The sequence below is a fragment of the Lactuca sativa genome, chromosome 8 (assembly GCF_002870075.4).
Source record: "Lactuca sativa cultivar Salinas chromosome 8, Lsat_Salinas_v11, whole genome shotgun sequence".
Taxonomy (NCBI): Eukaryota; Viridiplantae; Streptophyta; class Magnoliopsida; order Asterales; family Asteraceae; genus Lactuca; species Lactuca sativa.
The window spans coordinates 76,831,874-76,853,679 of record NC_056630.2 but is presented as its reverse complement, the minus strand read 5'-3'; the positions used below and the strand labels follow the sequence as shown (position 1 = coordinate 76,853,679).

Genomic DNA, 21,806 nt, shown 5'->3' with positions numbered 1-21,806 from the left:
TTCGGTCCTCTCGAACGGATACTGACTAGCATATATGGGTGCTGGTCTCCCCTTCGGTCCTCTCGACCGGATGCTGACTAGCATACCTGGGAGCTGGTCTCCCCTTCGGTCCTCTCGACCGGATGCTGGGGACTATTTCACCCCTACCACTACCACATAACACGTATCACATAATCTATCTAGCATGGCTGGGCATGACTGCCCCTTCGGTCCTATCGACCGGTAATCTGGGGACTATCTCCCCTACTGTCACTAGCACATAGCATCATATCATACTAGCACATAAACATAACACAGGTAGTAGCCACCCTAGATGAATATCACAGAGACAACCATCTAATCCTACAACTCCTACTAGTGGGCCGACATTGTGGCCTTAGACCCACTGCTACTGGAAGGTAACTCACCTCAAAATAGCTGTTGATCTGCGTGGGAACTGACTGCCTTCTGCTGCTGCTGCCCCGGGAATCCTCCGGCTATAGTTCCCACAAAACACTTAATCAAATACTGCTAACCGACCTCAGGGTAAAATGACCATCTACCCCTAACCAAGCCTAGAGTCAAAGTCAAAGTCAACTTCCAGTTGACCCGACTCGCCGAGTTGGCTCGCCAACTCGTCGAGTCCCAATCCATCCGATTGACCATAATCCCGTCCCTACTCGTCGAGTTAGGAATTGACTCGACGAGTTTTCCTTCTAAACTGATGTCCAATAGTCCTTCATCCTACTCGCCGATTTGTATGAACAACTCGTCGAGTTCATCTTCATCCGAAGAACATTCTATGCTGAGACTCGCCGAGTTGTATGAACAACTCGCCGAGTCTGTTCTTGAGGCATGAAGATTGCCTCGGACTTGCCGAGTCAGGGCATTGACTCGCCGAGTTCCTCCATGAGCGAGTCTGGCTTCCAACTCACTGAGTCACCCCCCATGACTCACGACCCTACTCAGCCAACACGAAAAGGGGATAAATCGGGGACTCGCGACTCGACTCGCCGAGTCCGATGAACGACTCGCCGAGTCATTCACATACAATGACTATATACTCGATTTTGCTTGAATCCAGCCCATGCCATACGTAGATCTGAGTTCTTAGGGCTTGATTGACACATAAAGTTTCCAACTTTACGTGTAAATAAACACCAATGAAGGTTTTAGGGCTCAAAATGCACTAAAAGAGTAGATCTAGGATTTTCATGCAATATGGCTCCAAAAAGGCAGTAGATCCGACCTCCTGAAGCTCAATCATGCCTAGATCTAAAGGTCAATCAACTTATCACAAACCCTAATTCATAATTAAGCTTGGAAATGGCTCAAGAGGGACTTTAATGGAGCTCTAAGGGACTCTTAGCATGAAAACAGAAGGAAACTGAGTTATACCTCAAGGAATCTCTGAAATAACACCAAGATGCTTGGCCTCCTTCTTCTCCTCTTGATCTTCTCTCCTTTTTCTCTCAAAATCTTCAAGAAATCACACCAAAACACTTCGATCTCACAAGGAACGAGGGTAGGACGATATAGGGAGCTCTGAGGGTGAAGGGGGCGAGCTTAGGGCGCATGTGATGGTTTAAATAGGGTACAAACCCTTGAAATTAGAGTTTCATCAAACAGCGGGGACTCGTCGAGTCCAGAATATGGACTCGCCGAGTCACCAACTTAAACGTGCTCATATCCCGGCTCTACTCAGCGAGTCGGGCCTTCAACTCCCCGAGTCCAAGGCTAAAAAAACAAGATACTTAGATAAATTTTTCATACTAGGAACCAGGTGCTGTAGAGAATATTCTTGGAGGCAATATATAAGGTGTTTTTTTTAACCAAAGTTGTTGAGTCAAAACAAACCTTTTATAAAGTTGACTGTTTAAAAGAAGATTTTAATAACAGATTTGTAACTTCTTATTTTATAAATGAAACTTTAATTGATACTCACTGCTCCACTTATTCTAACGATATCACCAAAAGTGTTTCTCAATTATCTGCTCTTGATCCCTCTCATCACCCTTCTCTCCGTGAGTATGTTCTTCCCTGCACTAAGATTTTGCTAAATTTTCCTATATGTAGTGGTGAAGTTCATTTGGTAAATATAATTTTTGACATTTTCCTTAGTGAACCGTTAGCAATTCTGAACCTGAAGGTTAATCAAAGTCCTCTACTTTTGATGACTCTTCAATGTTTCATGAGACTCATGACAAGGTATCATCTTAGCATACCATCGATGACATTCCTTGTTCTAGAACTAAAACAAGATCTCTTAAATCAAATTGTCAAAGTTCTTTGGATTCAATAGTTAAAAAGAAATCAAAGTTTATTGTTAAAGGAAAGAATCCTAGAATCAAAGTTTATTATCGATGTAGCGATGCTTCTCATAAATTCAACGAGTGCACTTTTCAAAAGAACTCTGTTCGCGCTGACAACATCATGACTCGTAATGATAAGTAGATTAAAAGGGAAACTCGTTGAATTGTCTCTCTGATGATATTTATAATATCTTCTCTTAAGTGACCCATTGCCAAATGGGTCAATGTATATTATATGTGTATTTTTTTCTTGTTTCAGGGCTTATTGTATATTTTAGTTTCAGGGTAAAGAACATATTTGGTATTTAGCCAACAGTTGCTCAAGAAATATGACAAGATTCAAGTCTCTCCTGGAAGATTTCATAAAGAAGGATGGTCCGACTGTTACATATGGAGATATTGACAAGGGAGCAACAAAGGGATTTGGATCGATTAAGTGCAATTTTGTTGTTTTTAAGAATGTCTCTTATGTGAAAGGTCTTCAGTATAATCTCATTTCAATCATCAAACTGTGTGACGCTAGCTATGAAGTCCTCTTCAACAAGAGAGAATGAAAAGTTGTTGATCAAAAGAATGTCACTAATCTGACTGCAAACCAACAGAATGCCATGTATGTTTTGGATATGTTTTCTGCTGGCAACTCTCTTTGTTGTTGCTTTTTCTCTCGTTCTCAGTCTCATATAAATTGGATGTGGCACAAGAGGCTATTGCACTTGAGTTTCAAGAATATATCAAAGATCTCAGGGGATCAGCTTGTAAGAGGAATTCCTAAAATGCATTTTGTCAAGGATAAGTTGTGCTCAACGTGTGCAAAGGGAAAGAAAACCAAATCTTCCTTTAAACCAAAGTCCTGCTCTTCCATTATCAAACCTCTTCATCTTCTTCACATGGATCTTTTTGGACCAGTTCCTGTTAAGTCAAGAGCTGGGTAGAAATACAATCTAATCATTGTTGATGAATTTTAAAGGTTTACATGGGTAGTCTTTTTAAGAAATAAGAGCCATGTTGCTGATGAAATCATGTCTCTCATCAAGCAATGGGGAGTTCTCTATGATCTTAAAGTTAGACAGTTACATAGTGATCATGGAACTGAATTTATAAACTACTCCCTAAAAGACTTCTGCTCAATCTTAGGAATTTCTCAGAACTTCTCTGCTGTTAGAACTCCCTAACAAAATGGTATTGCATAGAGATGAAATAGAACTCTCAGTGAAGATGGAAGAACTATGGTCGTTGAAGCTAGTCTTCCTTTTTCATTTTGGGCTGAAGTTGTCAATATAACGGGTTATACCCAAAACCGGTCCATCATTGTTAAGCATCATGGGAAAACTGCTTATGAGATTTTGAAGGGAAGGAAACCGGACATCTCTTGTTTTCATGTGTTTGGATGTGTTTTTTACATCTTAAATCAAAGAGATCATCACTCGAAGTTTGAAGCTAAAGCTGATGAAGGAGTGTTTCTAGGTTATTATAGTGTATCCAAGGCTTTTAGGGTATTCAATCTTTCAAGGAAAACTGTCGAGGAAACAGCTCATGTCACCTTCAATGAAGACACGTTCATTCATGATCATTTTGATCACCCCTCATCAATACTGAATGAACTTACGTACAACCCTTCAGACCCTGTTCCTGATTTCTTGCCAAATGATGTTGAGCTTGTTGTTCTCAATGTTGATCAATTCATTAGTTCACAACCTATATCTGAAGATCAACCTGTCATCCTTGAAGAAGCTAAACCATCCAATCAAGAAGGCTCTTCTCAAAGTTATACAAATGAAAGTTCTAATCCAAGAATTCTTCAAGGTCATCTTGAATCTCAAATCCTTGGAAATGTAAATTCTAGGATTCTCACTCAGAGTATAGTCAGCAGAAACTTCTGCATGTTTGTAAACTTCGTCTCAATGATTGAATCAAAGAATGTTACTAATGCCTTGAAAGAAGCTAACTAGGTCAAGACTATGTAGGATGAGATGAATGAATTTGAGCTTCATCATTTGTGGACTCTTGTTCCCAAGCCTCAAGGAAAGACTATCATTGGCACTCGCTGGGTTTTCAGGAAAAACTGGATGAAGATGGGATCATCATAAGAAACAAAGCTAGACTTTTGGCTCAAGGTTTCTATTATTTCGAAGGGTTAGACTATGATGAAACATTTACTCCTGTTGCTAGACTTGAAGCAAATCACCTGTTTCTCGCCTTTGCTTCTTTTAAGAACTTCAAAGTCTATCAACTGGACGTCAATACTGCCTTCTTGGATGGATATATTCAAGAAGAAGTTTTTCTAAAACAACCACCACGGTTTGAAAGTGAAGAGTTCCCAAATCATGTGTATCGTCTTCATAAAGTTGTCTATGGTTTAAAGCAGGCCCCTAGAGCATGGTATGACACATTGACGAGTTATCTTCTTGCAAGTGGATACAAAAGAGGAAAGATTGACAACACCTTGCTCATCAAGCATTCAAGACCTCATATCATTCTTGCTTAAGTGTATGTTGATGATATCATTTTCGGATCCACTGATGAAAAGCTAAGTTTGGAATTTGTAAAGATCATGGCTAAGAAGTTCGAGATGAGCATGATGTGTGAACTAACTTTCTTTTTGGGATTGAATGTTAAAAAAATAATTGGTGGAGTTTTTGTTTGTCAAGCTAAATATATTGCAGATATGCTGAAGAAGTATGGTTTCTATGATTGTAAGCCGACAAAGACTTTGATGTCCTCATCAACGTCTATTGGCGTTGATCCAAATGGCGCTGATGTGAATACAACTCTATTTCGAGGAATGATAGGCTCTATGCTATATCATACTGTCAGTCGCCCTGACATTATGTTTGCTACTATATTGTGTGCTCATTATCAAGCAGATCCTAAGAAAGCTCATCTTTTCGCTGTGAAAAGGATCTTTCGTTACTTAAAGTATACACCTAATCTTAGGTTATGGTATCCTCATGATTCTGAGTTCAAGTTAATGGGATACACTGACTCCGATCATGGTGGATGTGGAATTGATCGCAAAATCACTTCAGGAGGAGCTCAAATGCTTGGAGATATATTCGTAAGCTGGTCCAGCAAAAATCAGACATCAGTGGATTGTTCTACTGCTGAAGCTGGATATGTAGCCGTTGGAAGGTGTTGTGTTTAGATCGTATGGATTTAGAATCAACTCTTAGATTATGGTACAAACTTCTCAAAGACTCCCATCTGTTGGACAACACCAGTGTCATTCAGATGATACAAAATCCAATGCAACATTCCAAGACCAAGCACATTAATATCCATCATCATTTCATGAGGAATATAGTTCAGAAGGGAAAAGTGGAGTTGTTCTATATTCCATCCACTGATCAGTAGGCTGACATTTTAAAAAAGGCATTGGACGAGAAGACTTTAAAAAAATTGTTTGCAGATCTTGGCATGCTTTCAATGAATTAATTTTTTTCTAACTGTTTTGATTTAACATTGATTCTTCTTGCTTTCTAAAAAACACAAAAACAAGTGTTGCTTTTCTTATGTGTATAGATTTTTACATAGCTTTGCTTCTAGTACTTACAAGTATTTTCTTTTCACTCTTATTCATATTTCAGGCCTATCTAAGATTTATCTGCATCTCCTTCCTTCAGAATTTGTAAGGATTGGAGCCATCCAGAAAGATCTGAATGCTTTTTGTGTTGAGAAAAAGAGTGGCATCATGTCCTCTTGTTCTTGCGAATGCACTCTTTCTCCTACGCTCACTATTATGGATGCAAAGAGCAACCATCAATGTAGTATGTCTTGTTTTCATCTGCTGACTCATAATTCGATAAAACCTCAAATGCCCTCATGTTGTTCTTGAGGACACAATTGTTTCATGGATTTGATCCAGTTAACTCGTTCGTTACAAAGACTGTCTTATGATCCTCTTTTGATCTTGAGAAACATGATGCTTGGAATCTATGATAAATGGATTCATCATTCTTAGTTTGTAGTGAGTTGTATATGTGTTTATCTTTAATTATGCTTTCTTTTGTAGCCATACTTGAAGGGAAGATATCATGGAAAATGGAAGTACATTTATGTCCATTCAATTCAAAAGATTTGATGGATCAAGTCTTTATCATGCTTCTGAAAAAGATGCAAAAGTATTGCTTTTTGAATATTTCCTTGTTTGACTGACTCTCTTGTTTGTATTCTTATATTATTTGTTATTTAGTACAATTTTTTTAAATGGATCTGACGGTGGAAAGTCTAAGCAAAGTATGTAACTTTAGACAAATCATCGTCCATGGAAGCATGCTTGTCGTATGCATCAAGTCTCATGTTTTGGTGAAACATTGAGCATAATCCAATGGCTTACCCTGACCGCACAGTCATCATCGTAAGAGACACTTTTCTGGCCCTTAAATGACAAAGGGTTGTCCATGTCCCTCACCTCCTAAACTGAGGTATGACATGGTACCATTATGAATTGACAACGAATCTTTTATTCTAGACTACAACTAAATTTTGCGAGGCAAGGATCAAAAACATTTCTTGCTGATGAGTTATACTTGTTAATGATTCACGTTGATTTCACCTGAGCGTGACTGAAACAATCCATTATTTCCCTTATATTCTTCTTTAAAGCTTTATGATTCAACATAATGTACCATACGCTGAAGAGAGCTTAACAAATCTATGTCGATGGTTAAGCTAAAACACCACAACTTATCACATGAATCAACCCATTCTCCATATATTCTTCTTTAGAATTTCATGATTCAGTGTATGATACCAGACGCTGATGAGAATTCAACAAATCTATGTCAATGGGTATATCATTGTGCGTGATATATGTAATGCCCGTAGATCAGGGCTAGTCAATTTAGAGACGATAATCATCAAAAATGACTTTTTGATGGAAGATTATTTAGAAGGATTAATCTTAACCAAGTTTTAGTATATGTCACAAGGTTTCCGTGCATATAAAGAACGCCAAAATCTGAGTTATAACGAAGAAGTTATGACCTGTCAAAGTTTCGCGACAGAACCGGCACGACCCAGCGCGATGTAAATAGTGAACTTAAGGTAGATAGATATTTATCCTTAGTTATCTAAACAAGAGTTGAAGATTTATTCGATAGTAGTCCATCGATAAAAAGACAGACGAAAACGGAGTTCAGATGAAGGAGTTATGAATTTCGAACGGAGTTTTCCTGTCCTGACCTACTAAAGATAATATATAACTAATATACTTATAATATATTAAAAATAAAGTCAAAACTAGCCAATGGAGTCTAAACGAGAGTTGTAGATCATAATCTCACCTTCGCGTCGATATAAAGAACGTCGAAAACGGAGTTCGTATGCGAAAGTTATGAATTTCTGAAGTTCGGGGCGCGAAACCCCAAAACTGTCAGAGCCCACGACGTGGAACAAGGTTGCCACGACGTGGCAAGTGTCCTGACACCTCCGGGAGGCCCCCAGATGCAACTTGGGATGACGCATGCAGTGACGACCAAGCCCACGACGTGGAACAAGGTTGCCACGACGTGGCAAGGGCCAAATTTGCCCTATAAATAGATTTGAAGGGCCAGCCGTTTAGGGTTGCCAATTTCTTCTCTTCTCTCTCCCGTTTTGCATCGTTTTGTGTGCCAGAAATACCCCGAAGCCCCGGTATTATTCTCTAGCCCCGAGGCAAGTCCCGAGATCCCGAAGATCCCGAGAAGTGCGGTTCCCGAGCCGAAGCTCTGCCCGCGAGAAGTTCGATTTTTGTGGAGATCTTCCAGATCTGCTGTGGATTACTACTTCTGCAAGTTGTAGTGCTGTCCGATCATCTTCTGATCAAGTGAGTGTGTGGTTACTTTCTTCTAACGCATAAATACGAATTATTTTATACGAAATACGTGTTATGTGTATATTTTGTTGTTATATGTGTGAATGTATATTCACTTTCTTCTACCGCATAGATATGAAGTATTTGCTATGAAGTATGTGCTAGGTGTTTATACATTGTTTGTTTACTTGAGATAAATGTTGAAATAATGTGTTATACATGTTTTAAAAGATTTAAACTTTATATGTGTTTGCATCTACAAATATGTTGGGTAGAACATGGGTAGATGAAAATAGTTGATGTGAGACGAAATAATAGGTGTTTTGAACTCAATGTGTTCATTAGGTATTTTGAACTATATGTGTTCACTTGGTGTCCTTGAACTCAATGTGTTCATTAGGTATTTTGAACTATATGTGTTCACTTGGTGTCCTTGAACTCAATGTGTTCATTAGGTATTTTGAACTATATGTGTTCATTAAGTATTTTAGAACTCAGTGTGTTCATTAGGTATTTTTGAACTATATGTGTTCATTAAGTATTTTAGAACTCAGTGTGTTCATTAGGTATTTTTGAACTATATGTGTTCATTAAGTATTTTAGAACTCAGTGTGTTCATTAGGTATTTTTGAACTCTACGTGTTCACTTGGTGTTTGAACTCAATGTGTTCATTAGTTATTTCCGAAGTCTATGTGTTCACTTGGTATTTTTGGACTCAATGTGTTCATTAAGTCTTTTTGAACTAGATGTGTTCACTTGGTGTTGTTGAACTGAGTGTGTTCACTAAGTGTTTTAGAACTAAGTATTCACCAGATGTTTTGAATTAATGGTTCACTAGGAGTGTTAGAACTAGGTGTTTGTTAGGTATGTTGAACTAAGTGTTTACCAATCGTAATTTGTGGACCTTGGCAGTGGTGGACTTTGTGTCAATTCCTTAGGTCAATCCTTAGGAATAAATGGTTAAAGGATAGTTGATTCTTAGGATAAATCCTTAAGAGATAAAGGAGATAATGGGAATGAGTATTTGGGTTGATTGTTTGATAATTCAATATAATAAATGTATTATTGTGGGTTGAAAACCCTACATGCTCACCAGGCTCCCAAGCCTGACCCACTCAGTTTTCTTTGCATTACAGGTAATGGCACAAGAGTATAAATTGGTGGACTTGATGAGAGATTTTGGATTATAGATCAGTAGTTACAAATAACTGTTGTAAGGTCTATTTTATATTGTTTATGCTTTTGGTCTGTATCGGAACATGGCATCCCAAGGTTTTATTATTTAATGAAAACACATTCTCTTTGAGGAACGTTTTGATAAATTTTATCATATTTTGTTTGGGAACAAATTCCGCAACCGTTTTCTTTAAACGATTACTCTGATTTTAAAATAAAGCATAAACAAACCGGTCTTTTCTGGCCGAGAAATTGGGGATGTCACAATATATTACACGCACCTACCCACTATTGCTCTTTTTCTTCTAATAAAAGTGATTAATGAGTCAATGTATAAAACCACATGTTGATGAGGTCTCGCAATACTTTGTTAGTGAATGATTGTTTTAGCCCATACTATTAGGAGACATCACAATCTTACTAGACTGGAAACTGTTGATGTCAAAAAGGGGGAGAATCTTGTTAAAGCTGAAGAAACTACTAGATGTTATTAATCTAAAGAAAAGCACAATCTAAGGGGGAGTCAAGCTAACATCAACATTCTCAACTCATCACCTATCCGTCCGTCGTCCGCTGCGGTTCATAAATGCTGCCTCGAAGTTATTCACCTTCTCAGGGGAGCATTCGTTAAAGTTGAAGAACTTAAATTTTCATTCTTACTCTCATGGGGAGCATGATATAAAGAATTCATTGAAGATTAGTTTTGACATCATCAGATACGGGGAGATTGTAAGGTCACATATTATGATATGATGAGTCAAACACTCTACACTCTATCTGTCAGCGTCAGCATCTACATTACCGCCAATGCCAACGTATCAAGTCCATCAACGTCAGTGAGTAGTATAGTTATTCTATGTAATCTTTTGTATATTAGGTAATGATATAGATAAGTATAGAATAGATATCAGATCCGATATCCTTGTGATGATGATCGGTTCTTAGTATAGATTAGATATAATCCCTTTAATCAAGGGATATACTTGTATATATTAGTATATAATCAACATTAGGGTAAACCCTAATGTTGATTTTGTCTTTGTGACCGTCTTTGGGAAAAACCGTCTTCTTGGTGAAGACAAACCCTTTCTTAGTGAAAGAGAATTTGGAGAACTCCCCGTGTTGTTTACTTTCTATTCTTTGTTTTCTTAGGTTAGTTTACTTTTGTTCTTTATACTTGAAGTGTATCCGATCCACACAAACCTTCAATTTATACACACCAAACCTTGTTGATTTCACTAAATTTAATATTTTTTTTCGCACTCCGCTTTTGTCCAAATATTGTTGTTTTACTCTTTCCTATGTCTTTACTTCAATTCTTTTCCTTTCTTCTTTACTTGAATCTTTAGAAATTCCTTTGCATTTTTCACAAATTAGAATAGAAGTAGTTGTAACCATTATTGACATTTAGCTTCAGATGACACAAAGGAAATTCCTTAATCCAACATTCATTTTGATAAAGTCATGGGTATTAGAATTTGTAGTAAAGGAAACAGAGTGATAATTGGTCTAGCACCCACACTTTGTCTTGGATCACCAGAGGAACCACTTCCAGAAAGACCTTCACCCATCATGATTAGCCTTTATCGAAATCCTATTGGCATCATGTAAGCAAATATCACTACTTGTCCTCTTGTGGCACAGGTTGTGAAGCAACTTTTGTCACATTCCTAGGAAACTGGAGAAAGATCTTATTGTTGGATTAGGTGTCTAAGACCACAACTATAATTGGTATATACTTGAATTGATAGTAGCACAATCCTTTTGAGTTGCTTTCAAAACTAGCAACTTGACAGGATGACTTTTGGAGAGAGAGGTTAATTTATTATTTGATTAATAAATTGAAATAAATAATTTGTTAAAATATTATGAGAACAGTATATTAATTAGAAATAGTAATATTTAGTCAAAAATTAATTGGAATTAATTTTGGGATTAAAATAATTAATTCAAAGTGCAGGGACTAAAGTGTAATTGTTTAATAGTTGAACAAGAGGCTCCAAAACCTTCCTAGGGAAGGAGTGGACGGTTTCTATATGGATAATCTAGGGTTTCTAGATTATTCAATGTCGATAAATAAGGAGTTGGATAATTACAAATTTGAAATATTATTATTATATTCAGATTAGGGTTATCCATGACATCCTTATTGGACTATAAATAGACCCTTAACCCTAAGGATTTCCGGCCACTCATAACCCTAGAGAGATAGCCGAAATTCTTAGACCACTCTCCTCTCTCATACTTTGCTAGTGTTGGGTATGAACCACTAGAGGCACAATATTTGTGGTGCTTTCTCTCAAGGCTTCAACAAAACAAGGATTCTTTGTTATTTGTCAATAACAATCAAGGTATGTTTTCTTAACCCTATATAGTAATTTCAAAAATATAGTAGTATTCCTAAGGTTTCTTATTTTGATGTTCAAATTTGTATGTTCAATTAAAGAACACATAAATCAAGAACTAGGATTGCATGCACACATAAGATTTTGTTTGTTATGCTCTAAACCCATCAGTGGTATCAGAGCCTTGGTTTGTTTTCTATTGAATAGATTGCAATGGCTGAATTGATTAAATTAGGGTTTATGGCAACTAAACCCTAATGGACCAGGGTTTTCAAAATTAGGGTTTTTAGGCCCTAAGTTTCGAAATTTAGGAAAGGGTTGAAACCCTTTACCTTGCCCTATAAGTTTGATCTTGGAGGGTTTCTTGCCCCCTAAGATTTCAAAATTTAGGTAAGGATTGAAATCTTTGTCTTCCTCCCGAAGTCCGTATTTTCGAAAATTGCTAGATGATGATAAGGTTATCTTATTTTTGGTAATTATCATTTTATCTAGTTAATAGGATAATTATAAAATTGGATATACCCCATACCCATTATTTTCGAAATTAGGGGAAAGGATTAGGATTAAATTATCTTGATTAATTTAATTGGATAATCCTGAATTGATTTAATAAATTAATTAAATGTTTAATTAATAGACAATTATTAAATCATTGGGTTTAATTTTAATTTTTTTTTTAATTTTCGAAATTTAGTAAGTAAACCTAGTATTTTGAAAAGTTTAAAATACACCTTATACTATGTGTAAAATTAAATGTTTAATATTTACTATATGTATAAGACTAAGTCAGTCGAGCCGCTAGTATGCCTCATTCATGAAACCGGTTTATAAGGAGGGTATAAGGAAACTACCTATGAAATGGTAGTTGAATGGGTGTCTACTCTCACCCACCGCTTCCTTGATTGGTAGAGGGTCGTTAGCCAAACGGGTTTGATAGGACAAATAATCCTCATTAATTAGTGTAGTGAATTATAAAGTAACTAAATTCCTTTTATAAAATTCTCAGTCTTAGTTACTTTAGGAAAAATGTGAATTTGAATGCTAATCCATGAAATTGCACATTGCACTTTATAACTCGTTAGTGGAGCGTGTGTGGTTAACCAACACACTAATAGGGACAAATAAAGAGTGGCAATGTGTGTCTTGTAATTTATCATTGATTAAAGGAGTGTGTGTGGTTAACCGACACAATAAAATGAGATGATAAATGACATCGAGAGCACCAAGCTAATTTTCATAGTTATTCACATCTTGTTTGTGATCCTCGGTATCCCAGTTACGAATAGAAGAACATAATCGAGATTAAACATGCCATTGAAGAGTTCAATGAATCTCAAATGATCTAGGAATTTCACTAAAAACCTAATTCGTTAAAATTTCGTTTTTCGATGGTGGAATTGGTAAATCGTCATTTACCTACCTTTGTATAATTTACAATTAGATTGCAACATCCTTTTTCTAAGTTGTGAATTATTTAGTTGGATCCTAGCATTGATATTTCATTTTGGGTGTTATATTGAGGCATATTCTTATTTGACTAAAACTATCTTTCTTCTCTTTTAGATGTCTACTCCAAACGATGCTTTTGGTTCCTCCTCTAACAACAACAATAACAAATTTTTGTTGCTTAACATCTGCTTGAGGGTGACATTAGATGGCACCAATTACAACGATTGGATGCGCAACATAAAGATGGCTCTTCGCTTTGAAGACAAGGAATACGTCCTAGAAAAGGAACTCCTTGAAATAGATGAAACAAAATCTACTTTTGAAGAACGAGCTGAGTATAAGAAGCACTACAATGATGCAACAAAAGTTGCTTGCACCATGGTGGTAATTATGACTCCTGAGCTACAATGGTTCTATGAGGATTACTGACTGTACGAGATGAACAAGGACTTGATGGAAAAGTACCATCAATGAGCTCGTCAAGAAAAGTACGAAGTAGTAAAGTCCCTCATCACAAGCAACATGAAAGATAGGGAGTCTGTTAGTAGCCATGCGTAGAGGATGTAGTGATATGTGGATCGCATGTTGAAGCTAAATGTGAACTTTGATGAGGAATTGGCTATTGATATAGTCTTGCACTTATTGCCCAATTGTTATGATCATTTTATTTTAGCTTATCATTTGAACAACCAAGAGTCCACAATGGTTCAACTCCAGAACCTCCCGCGAACGGCTGAAGCAGGAATGAAGGGAAAAAGCATTGCCTCTACTCCTGCTGCTACTCTAGTCTTGGCCATTGGGCAAGGAAAGGGAAAAAAGAGGAAAGGTACTCCAAAAAATAATTGGAAGGGAAAGTGCCAAGCTGGGTCGTCAAGCAATGGAACCAAAGGAAAGGCCAGTTCTGACGCTCCCCCTGCCTCCGATCCTAAAGAGGCCACTTGCTTCTACTGTCACGACAAAGGGAATTAGAAACGAAGCTGCCCGAAGTACTTGAAAAATATTAAGGATAGCAAGGTGAAGCCAACCTCCGTAGGTATTTACACTATATTATCTAATAAGTCATCATATTCTCGTCTTGGTTCCTTGATACATGATGTGGTTTTCATATTAGTTATGATTTGCAGGGGCTAAGAAGAAGTGAGGATCTGGAGCATGGAAGGATGAACTTGATCATGGGAGATTGGCGATCTTCACATGTTATCAAGATTGGAATTTAAAGCTTTGTGCTTTGTAGTGGGTTAGGTTTGGATTCAATAAATTGTTGCTACTCGTCAGAGATGACACGAAACATCATTTCATTTCATGCTTTATTTAAACAAGGTTTTAGATATTCTTTTAATGATGAGAATGCATCTGTTTCTGCTTTTAAAAATGGTGTTTTTTATTTTTTTATTTTTGAAGCTTTACCTTGTGATGGTGTGTATGAAACTGTGATGATTGTAGAAAATTTAGGTAATAGTGTTTTACAAATTGATTCGTCTAATAGTATAAACAAAGCATCCTTGTGGGCATTGTCGTCTTGGACATTTTAACAAGAAACGCATCGCCCAACTCCAAATGGATGGAGTGTTGGAATCATTTGACTTAAGGTTAGATGATACGTGTGAATCTTGTTTGCTAGGAAAGATGACAAAGGCTCTGAGTATAGTCAAACACTACTAGCATGCTATGAGTCTAGGCCTAAGAGACGATATTAGTTTTAGTAGTTAGGTGATATGTTTGAAACTTGTAAAAAATAAATGTAATTGATTTGGTGAATGAATAATAGAGAATTATTCATGAGTATCGTACTGCCTTATTCAATTATTCATTCACATGTTTCTTTTTGTATGTTTACACTTCCTGAGTAATTTGAATTATTCAAACTTCCACAGTCCTTCATACTTTTGGATGTAAGTATCAAGTTAAGAATGTCATGAATTCATTGTAGATTGTCGACTGAGGTTAAGACATTGCAATTTGAATTGCTATAAAATTCATGAGTACTTTGAAAATACGGATTTTAAGTATTGGATAAACCCACGCTTAGAGATTACTTCATGGGTTGTAACATCCAAAATTTGAAGCCAAATTTAAACTTTTCCAACCATTAAAACCAATTAGTGTTATACAAACTGTTTTCAAAACATTATTCATCAGAGTGTCCCAAAAACTAAAATCATAAGGATGAGGAGTGGTACGATCACGTTTTTGCCTTGCCACGATCTCCTGATGTACCTGAAACAATAAACTAAAATTGTAAGCTCGAGAGCTTAGTGAGTTACTCCCCCCAAAATACCAATACAACACATTGATAATATCATATCAATAACAAATAACAACAACATGAATACTGGGCCTCCTGACTTGACCGCCTTGCAAGGCCTACTGTTTATCTGGATCTATCCCGAGCCTTCGGTGTGACTGGGCCATCATACATGCTCACAACCTATCCGGACCGCTCATCGGGTATGTTGGCCTTCAGCACAAAGCAGGACCGCCTCAAACCCACCAAACCAATAACCTTGTGCACATAAATAACATATCCTAGTATATATATCAAGTATAACTATCTCACAGATCATCAATCATATCAATCTCATATACTGGAATACCAACCTAACCAGGTCACTAACATACCAATGCATCGGATCATCATAGCATAACAACATCCTGCCCATCCTGATACCGAACTAACAGATCATAATCATATACATCATACTATAATCAGAATCTCATCCTAAAGGGTCGACCTTGGTGCCTTAGACCCTATTGATATAGTGAGGATAACTCATCTCGCTAGCGGCTCGGGATAATACTGTCCACTCTTCCAGATATAGCTCCAACCACCTCGCCTGTATCCATAAGTGACCCACTCAATAAATACTCAATTACCAAAATGCCCTTGGAAGGCACAAGACAATCCCTAGTCAAAGTCAAAGTCACTGGTCAACATACCATGTTGTCGTATTGCTGAGTGAAACTTTCCCCTCATCAAGTCCCTACTGATTCAAGAATTACCCGACTCGACTCGTCGAGTCAATACGCGACTCAGTGCTCAAAATCCAAACTGACTTACCGAGTCATCTCCCAGACCCGCCGAATCCACACAGGACCAATTCGGACAAAAAACCCTACTCGACTCGCCGAGTCATCTCCCAGAATCACCGCGTCCATATGGTTATTCCCATGATCAAGCGATACATAACTATTCTTTCGTTCCAAACAGTAGATCTAGGTCCCTAGAGTGTATTAGCAACGTAACGTTGCTACCTTTACGTATTTACATGCCTTAAAATATGAATCCAGGCTTGAAATGAATCTCTACTCATAAGGGAGGGTTCTTTCATGGCCATATAAGGAACTTATGAACTTAGGACCCAAGGGAGGTTCAGATCTGAAGTTTCAACTTCAGATCTAGCTCATACACCACATTCCCTTCATGATTATGCTAAAGAAAACCCTAACTCCATCTATGAGAGGTTCTAAGGAGAAAGAGATCAAAGTAATAGCTGGTTACCTCCAAAACGTGCCCAAACTGAGATGGATTCAAGATCTACACGATTTTCCTTGATGCTAGCCTCTTGATCTACAAGTTTCCTTCACTAAATCACTTCCCAAAGCTCCAAAACACTCACAAAGCTCACACACACGAAATTTAGGGTTTCTGGCTCTCAAGGGGTGATAAGGGACAGTGGGAGGCGCTAATGGTCCAATATATAGGGTGAAAAAACCCTAAAATTTACGGTTTCCTCTGCCAGATCCTACTCGTCGAGTCCCCTTCCCGACTCGCCGAGTTAACTCCTTAAATGACGTGTCCCAACCCGCTTCTACTCGACGAGTCATAGCATCAACTCGTCGAGTAAGTCTTAAAGCATGAAATTTAAATTGAACAATAATGATACCTGACAATTGGGGCATTACATGGATCTTTTCATGAGTAATGCTAAGACGATAACATCCACTATTGTTAAAGCAGAGATATGTAGTTCGTAGTTTACAGATCAATTATTCATTACTCGACTCAAACACATTTTGTAACTAAATGTTATAAAGGGTTATTCCATATGTGATTTGATATGTGAATCGTATGACTACATACTCAAATAAATTCGTTCCTTCTGCCCTAACAGGAAAAACGATATAATTATCGATGATTTGATGTTGACTATATAGTCTTGGGCCTAGCTAGGACTAATTGATGTGTTCAATTTCAAGTCCAATAAAGTCTTTACAAATCGGGAAATCGAGAAACATAATTTTGGAAAATGAGATTGATTCTGATCTATGTCTCGTATCCATACGATATCTTAAAGAACGAAAAAAATAGTTGATTACTTATCTTAGGGCCAATAGCTGATTTGAATTAGAGTTTAGCAGTGGCTTTGGAAATCAGACTTTGCTGTTTATTTCAATGTCTATACTTGCAAATATAGTTACATACTTATCCAAGTGGGAGACTGTTGGATTAAGGTGTTAAACTAAATTGGTATATTCTTGAAATTGAAGCAAAGTCCTTTTTAGGTTGCTTCCAAAACTAGTATTTGGATAGAATGACTTTTAGAGGTAGAGGTTGATTTGTTAATTTATTATATGATTAATAAATTAATTAGTAATTGAAATAAATGATTTATTAATATATTTTATGATTACAATATTAAATGGAAATAATTAAAATTAATTTGGAATTAATTAGAAATTAATTGGAATTAGTTTTAGGATTATTAGAATTAATTGGAAGTACATGAACTAAGTTGTAATTGTTCAATAGTTGAACAAAATAGGGTTTCTAGAACCTTCTGGATAGGGCTGAATTTTGGCTTATCTGTTAGGGTTTTAAGATAATTCTATTAGATAATGATACTAAATAATTATCTTGAATTTGAAATATTATTATTATTTAATTCAAGATTAAGGTTTATAGGGTTATCCTACAACCTATAAATAGGAACCCTTAGGATCCCATTTTCGACCGCCACATTTTCCCATACAAGAGCCGAAATTTTTCTCCGTCCTCCTCTTTCCTCAAGTCTTCTTGCTACTAGGGTTTTGGGTATACGTCATCAGAGGCATCCATTCTTTTGGTGCTAGCTTTCCAAGATCTAGAAGAAGGATTATACTTTGATTATTTGCAACAATAATCAAAATGTATGTAACCCTAATTCAATATGAATTTCGATTTCATAGCCTCTCTGCTAAGGTTTCTTGATATTCATAGTTAGTTGCTATCAATAGAGAAAACATAGATCGTTTATAGGTTGCATTTGAGCTTAAGGGTTTAAGTGTTTTTTCCACCACATGTTAATTTTTATTACCTAAAAAACTCATCATAAACAACATTTTTAACCTTTTAAATAAAAATAATATATCTTATGATTAATATATTGTAGAACAATTCGTTATGATCTTCCAATGAACGTTTTTATTTTTCACCAAAACCTCATATATCTTCATAAAAATTTAGGATGACCATATCATTGTTTTTCTTATTACATATAAGCATGCTCTCTTAAAGTATGTCATGATCCAATAAGTATAATCGATGTGAAAAAGATTTCGGATGCTAGAAAAATATGAATAATATATTTGTTTGTATTTGTGGTGATTATCACAATGTAAAGAAAATTCAAGACGTTAGAGGAATTCTATCTACACAAAAGTTATTAATAGACTTAGATAATTATGACAAATTATGTAATGGTGTATATTACAAAAATATAATAACACAATCATATATCAACAAATTGTGACAAATTAATTGAAAAAGTATCATCACTTTCTTTTGGATCAAAGTGTACAATCATAATTTTTTCTTGAAATTTAAATAAAGTTAAAAGAAAAAAAAAGGTGGAAAGAATAAAAAAAATACACTATTATTATCCGGATATTAATAATGGAATGTTACATGAAAATAAACCACACATTTACAAATACAATATGTTAAGTCTTGTAATCATCTTTACTTTGTAATTCTTTCTATGTCCACATTCTTATGTATTTTGAGTCAGTTTATGAAATAACCCATTTTTTTTTTTTTATAAAAAAAGTCCTAAAAATCGGTAAAATGTTGCATTCTAACTCTTTTATCCCGGTTCAGCCAATAACAAATTAATTTAAAACTATTCGTAAACTGACCTAAAAATTTGAGACAATTTCGCAAATGTCCCAAAATATTATGACTTTTCTTCAAAAATCTTTATTTTTATTTTTATTAATTTATAAAAAACTCTAATAAATATCTTATTTTTAAATTTGTTATTATTAATACTATCAAGTAAATACATATATAAATATATTTTAAATACATATTTATCCATATAAAAACGTATTTATATGTAAAAATTACGTATAAACATAATAAATACATATGAAAAAAATACTTATATATTTTTATACCTTAAAAATGTTTTCAAACTTCTTATTTCATTTAAACGTATTTATACATTGTTGAGAAAAGAACTGGATTATGATTGAACATATCAGTACAACGAACAGACTAGGACATGCTTAAGTATGGTGCACCATACCATTATTAAGTATGGTGGACTAGAAATGTATGGTTGGCAGACAATCATACTCAACATGCTTAATTATGATAGATAGACGACCATATTTAGACCAGACAATGCTTAAATATTATGAGCAGACGACCATACTCAACATGCCTAGTTGACATGATCTATACAAAATATTTAATCAGATAAAGCAACCAAAAGTATGCATCTTTGGTAAAGAGAATATTGGAGATCAATCTTCAAAACACTTAAGGTTAGGAGTGTCTTCACATTAATCTTCGTCACCATCTTCACATAAGCCCACACAATCTTCGTATCATCAAAAACTTATATTTACATGTATAAAAAACATTTTAAAAGTTCTTTTTTTTTATTTATATGTTTTTATACATGTAAAGATAAGTTTTTGATGATACGAAGATTGTATGAGCTTATGTGAAGATTGTGATTAGGGATGGAAATGGGGCGAGTTTGGGGCGGGGTTGACCATCCCTGTCCCCATCCCCATCCCCATCCCCGACGGATGCGGGGAATCAAATCCCTTCCCCTTTGTATTTTAGGCTTTCCCCTAGCCGATCCCCGACCCATTCCCAATCTATCAACATAATAAACTCAACTTTAAAAAAACCAAGTTTAATAAATGATCAAAACCATATTCCATAATTAGATTCTGTTTACATCAATCATAAAGGTTAACAAGCATCAAAACAAAAAGTGACAATTTTGTATACAGATCATCGAACAAAGTGGCAATTGATGAACTCTTGGAATTAGGAACATAATTTGGTATATGGAATCTATCTTTGATGGTCTAATGTAGATCAATTCATTTTAGTGAACTTAATTCAAATTCAATAATTGATCGATATACTAATATTATATATATATATATATATATATATATATATATATATATATATATATATATATATATATATATATATATATATATATATATAGTCATCAAAGCGGGGGTGGGGCGGGTTGGGGATTGCTATACCCGACCCCGACCCCATCCCCGGTTTTAGCATAATGGGGATCCCTAGCCCCGTACCCGGTACCCGTTTTGGCGGGGAATACCCGTCCCCGATTGGGTTGGGTCAACCGGGTTCCCTACCGGGTCGGGTGAAATTTTCATCCCTAGTTGTGAAGGAGATTGATGTGAAGACAAACCCGACCTTAAGTGTTTTGAAGATTGATCTCCGATATTCTCTTTACTGAAGAGACATACTTTTTGGTTACTTTATCTGATCAAATCTTTATATAGATCATGTTAGTTAGGCATCCTAAGTATATTTGTCTGTCCACCATACTTAAGCATGACCTGGTCTGAGTATGGTTGTCTGCCCACCATACATTTCTAGTTCACCATATTTAAGCATCGTTTGGCCCACCATACTTAATCATGACATGGTTTGATCATTGTACTGTTATGTTCTATCATCATCCAGTTCTTTTCTCAACAATGTATAAATGCGTTTAAATGAAAAAAGTACTTTAAACATGTTTTTAAGGTATAAAAATACATTTTTCATATGTATTTATTATATTTATATGTGTTTTTATGTATAAATACATTTTTATATGTATAAATATGTATTTAAAATATATTTATATATGCATTTATTTAATAATAGTAATAATAACAAATTTAAAAAATAATATATTTATTTGAGTTTTCAATAATATAATATTACATGATAGGAACTAAAATAAATAAATAAGGAGAGAGAGAGAGAGAGAGAGAGAGAGAGAGAGAGAGAGAGAGAGAGAGAGAGAGAGAGAGAGAGAGAGAGAGAGAGAGAGAGAGAGAGAGAGAGAGAGAGAGAGAGAGAGAGAGGAGAGAGAGAGAGAGAGAGAGAGAGTAAATAAATAAAAATGTAATTCATAAATGAATTAGTTTTCAAGAAATATTAAGATGATAGCGATTTATAAACTGCAATGAAAAATTGTTTTGAATAAAAAATCTCAACCTCAAAGAAGGGCATGTATCTCCAACATATTTTATTATTGAAATCGTGTTTTAGACATCAAACAATTACAACCTTATTTTTCATTTTGAAACATTCTATATAACAAAAATAGAAAAAGAAGAAAAAAATATAAATAACCAAGAATGAAAGATAATGTTTTTATATAAACAAAATATTGAAATTAATCATTTGGTTAAGTTGAATAAGCTGGAATATTTTGAAGTTATAAAATAATATGATTTAGTACAATTAAATAAAAAAACTTAAAAAGTTAAAGAGTTTCAAA

At 35.5% G+C, this 21,806-nt stretch overlaps 1 protein-coding gene across 1 annotated transcript; it reads left to right on the top strand.

Annotated features, from left to right (window-relative positions):
- Positions 1-4,842: 4,842 nt before the first annotated feature.
- Positions 4,843-13,482, top strand: LOC111891157 (uncharacterized mitochondrial protein AtMg00810-like). Its single transcript, XM_023887237.1, has 3 exons — positions 4,843-5,420; positions 6,313-6,409; positions 13,168-13,482. Exons 1-3 carry the CDS (start codon positions 4,843-4,845, stop codon positions 13,480-13,482), a joined length of 990 nt encoding a protein of 329 aa, XP_023743005.1.
- Positions 13,483-21,806: the final 8,324 nt, after the last annotated feature.

Bases quoted from the DNA above. Each gene is read 5' to 3' on its own strand.
- LOC111891157 (XM_023887237.1), top strand. From the start codon at position 4,843: ATGGCTAAGAAGTTCGAGATGAGCATGATGTGTGAACTAACTTTCTTT. The intron at 5,421-6,312 runs GTGTTGTGTTTA...CCATACTTGAAG, and splicing joins GGATATGTAGCCGTTGGAAG to GGAAGATATCATGGAAAATG. The intron at 6,410-13,167 runs GTATTGCTTTTT...CTTCTCTTTTAG, and splicing joins CTTCTGAAAAAGATGCAAAA to ATGTCTACTCCAAACGATGC.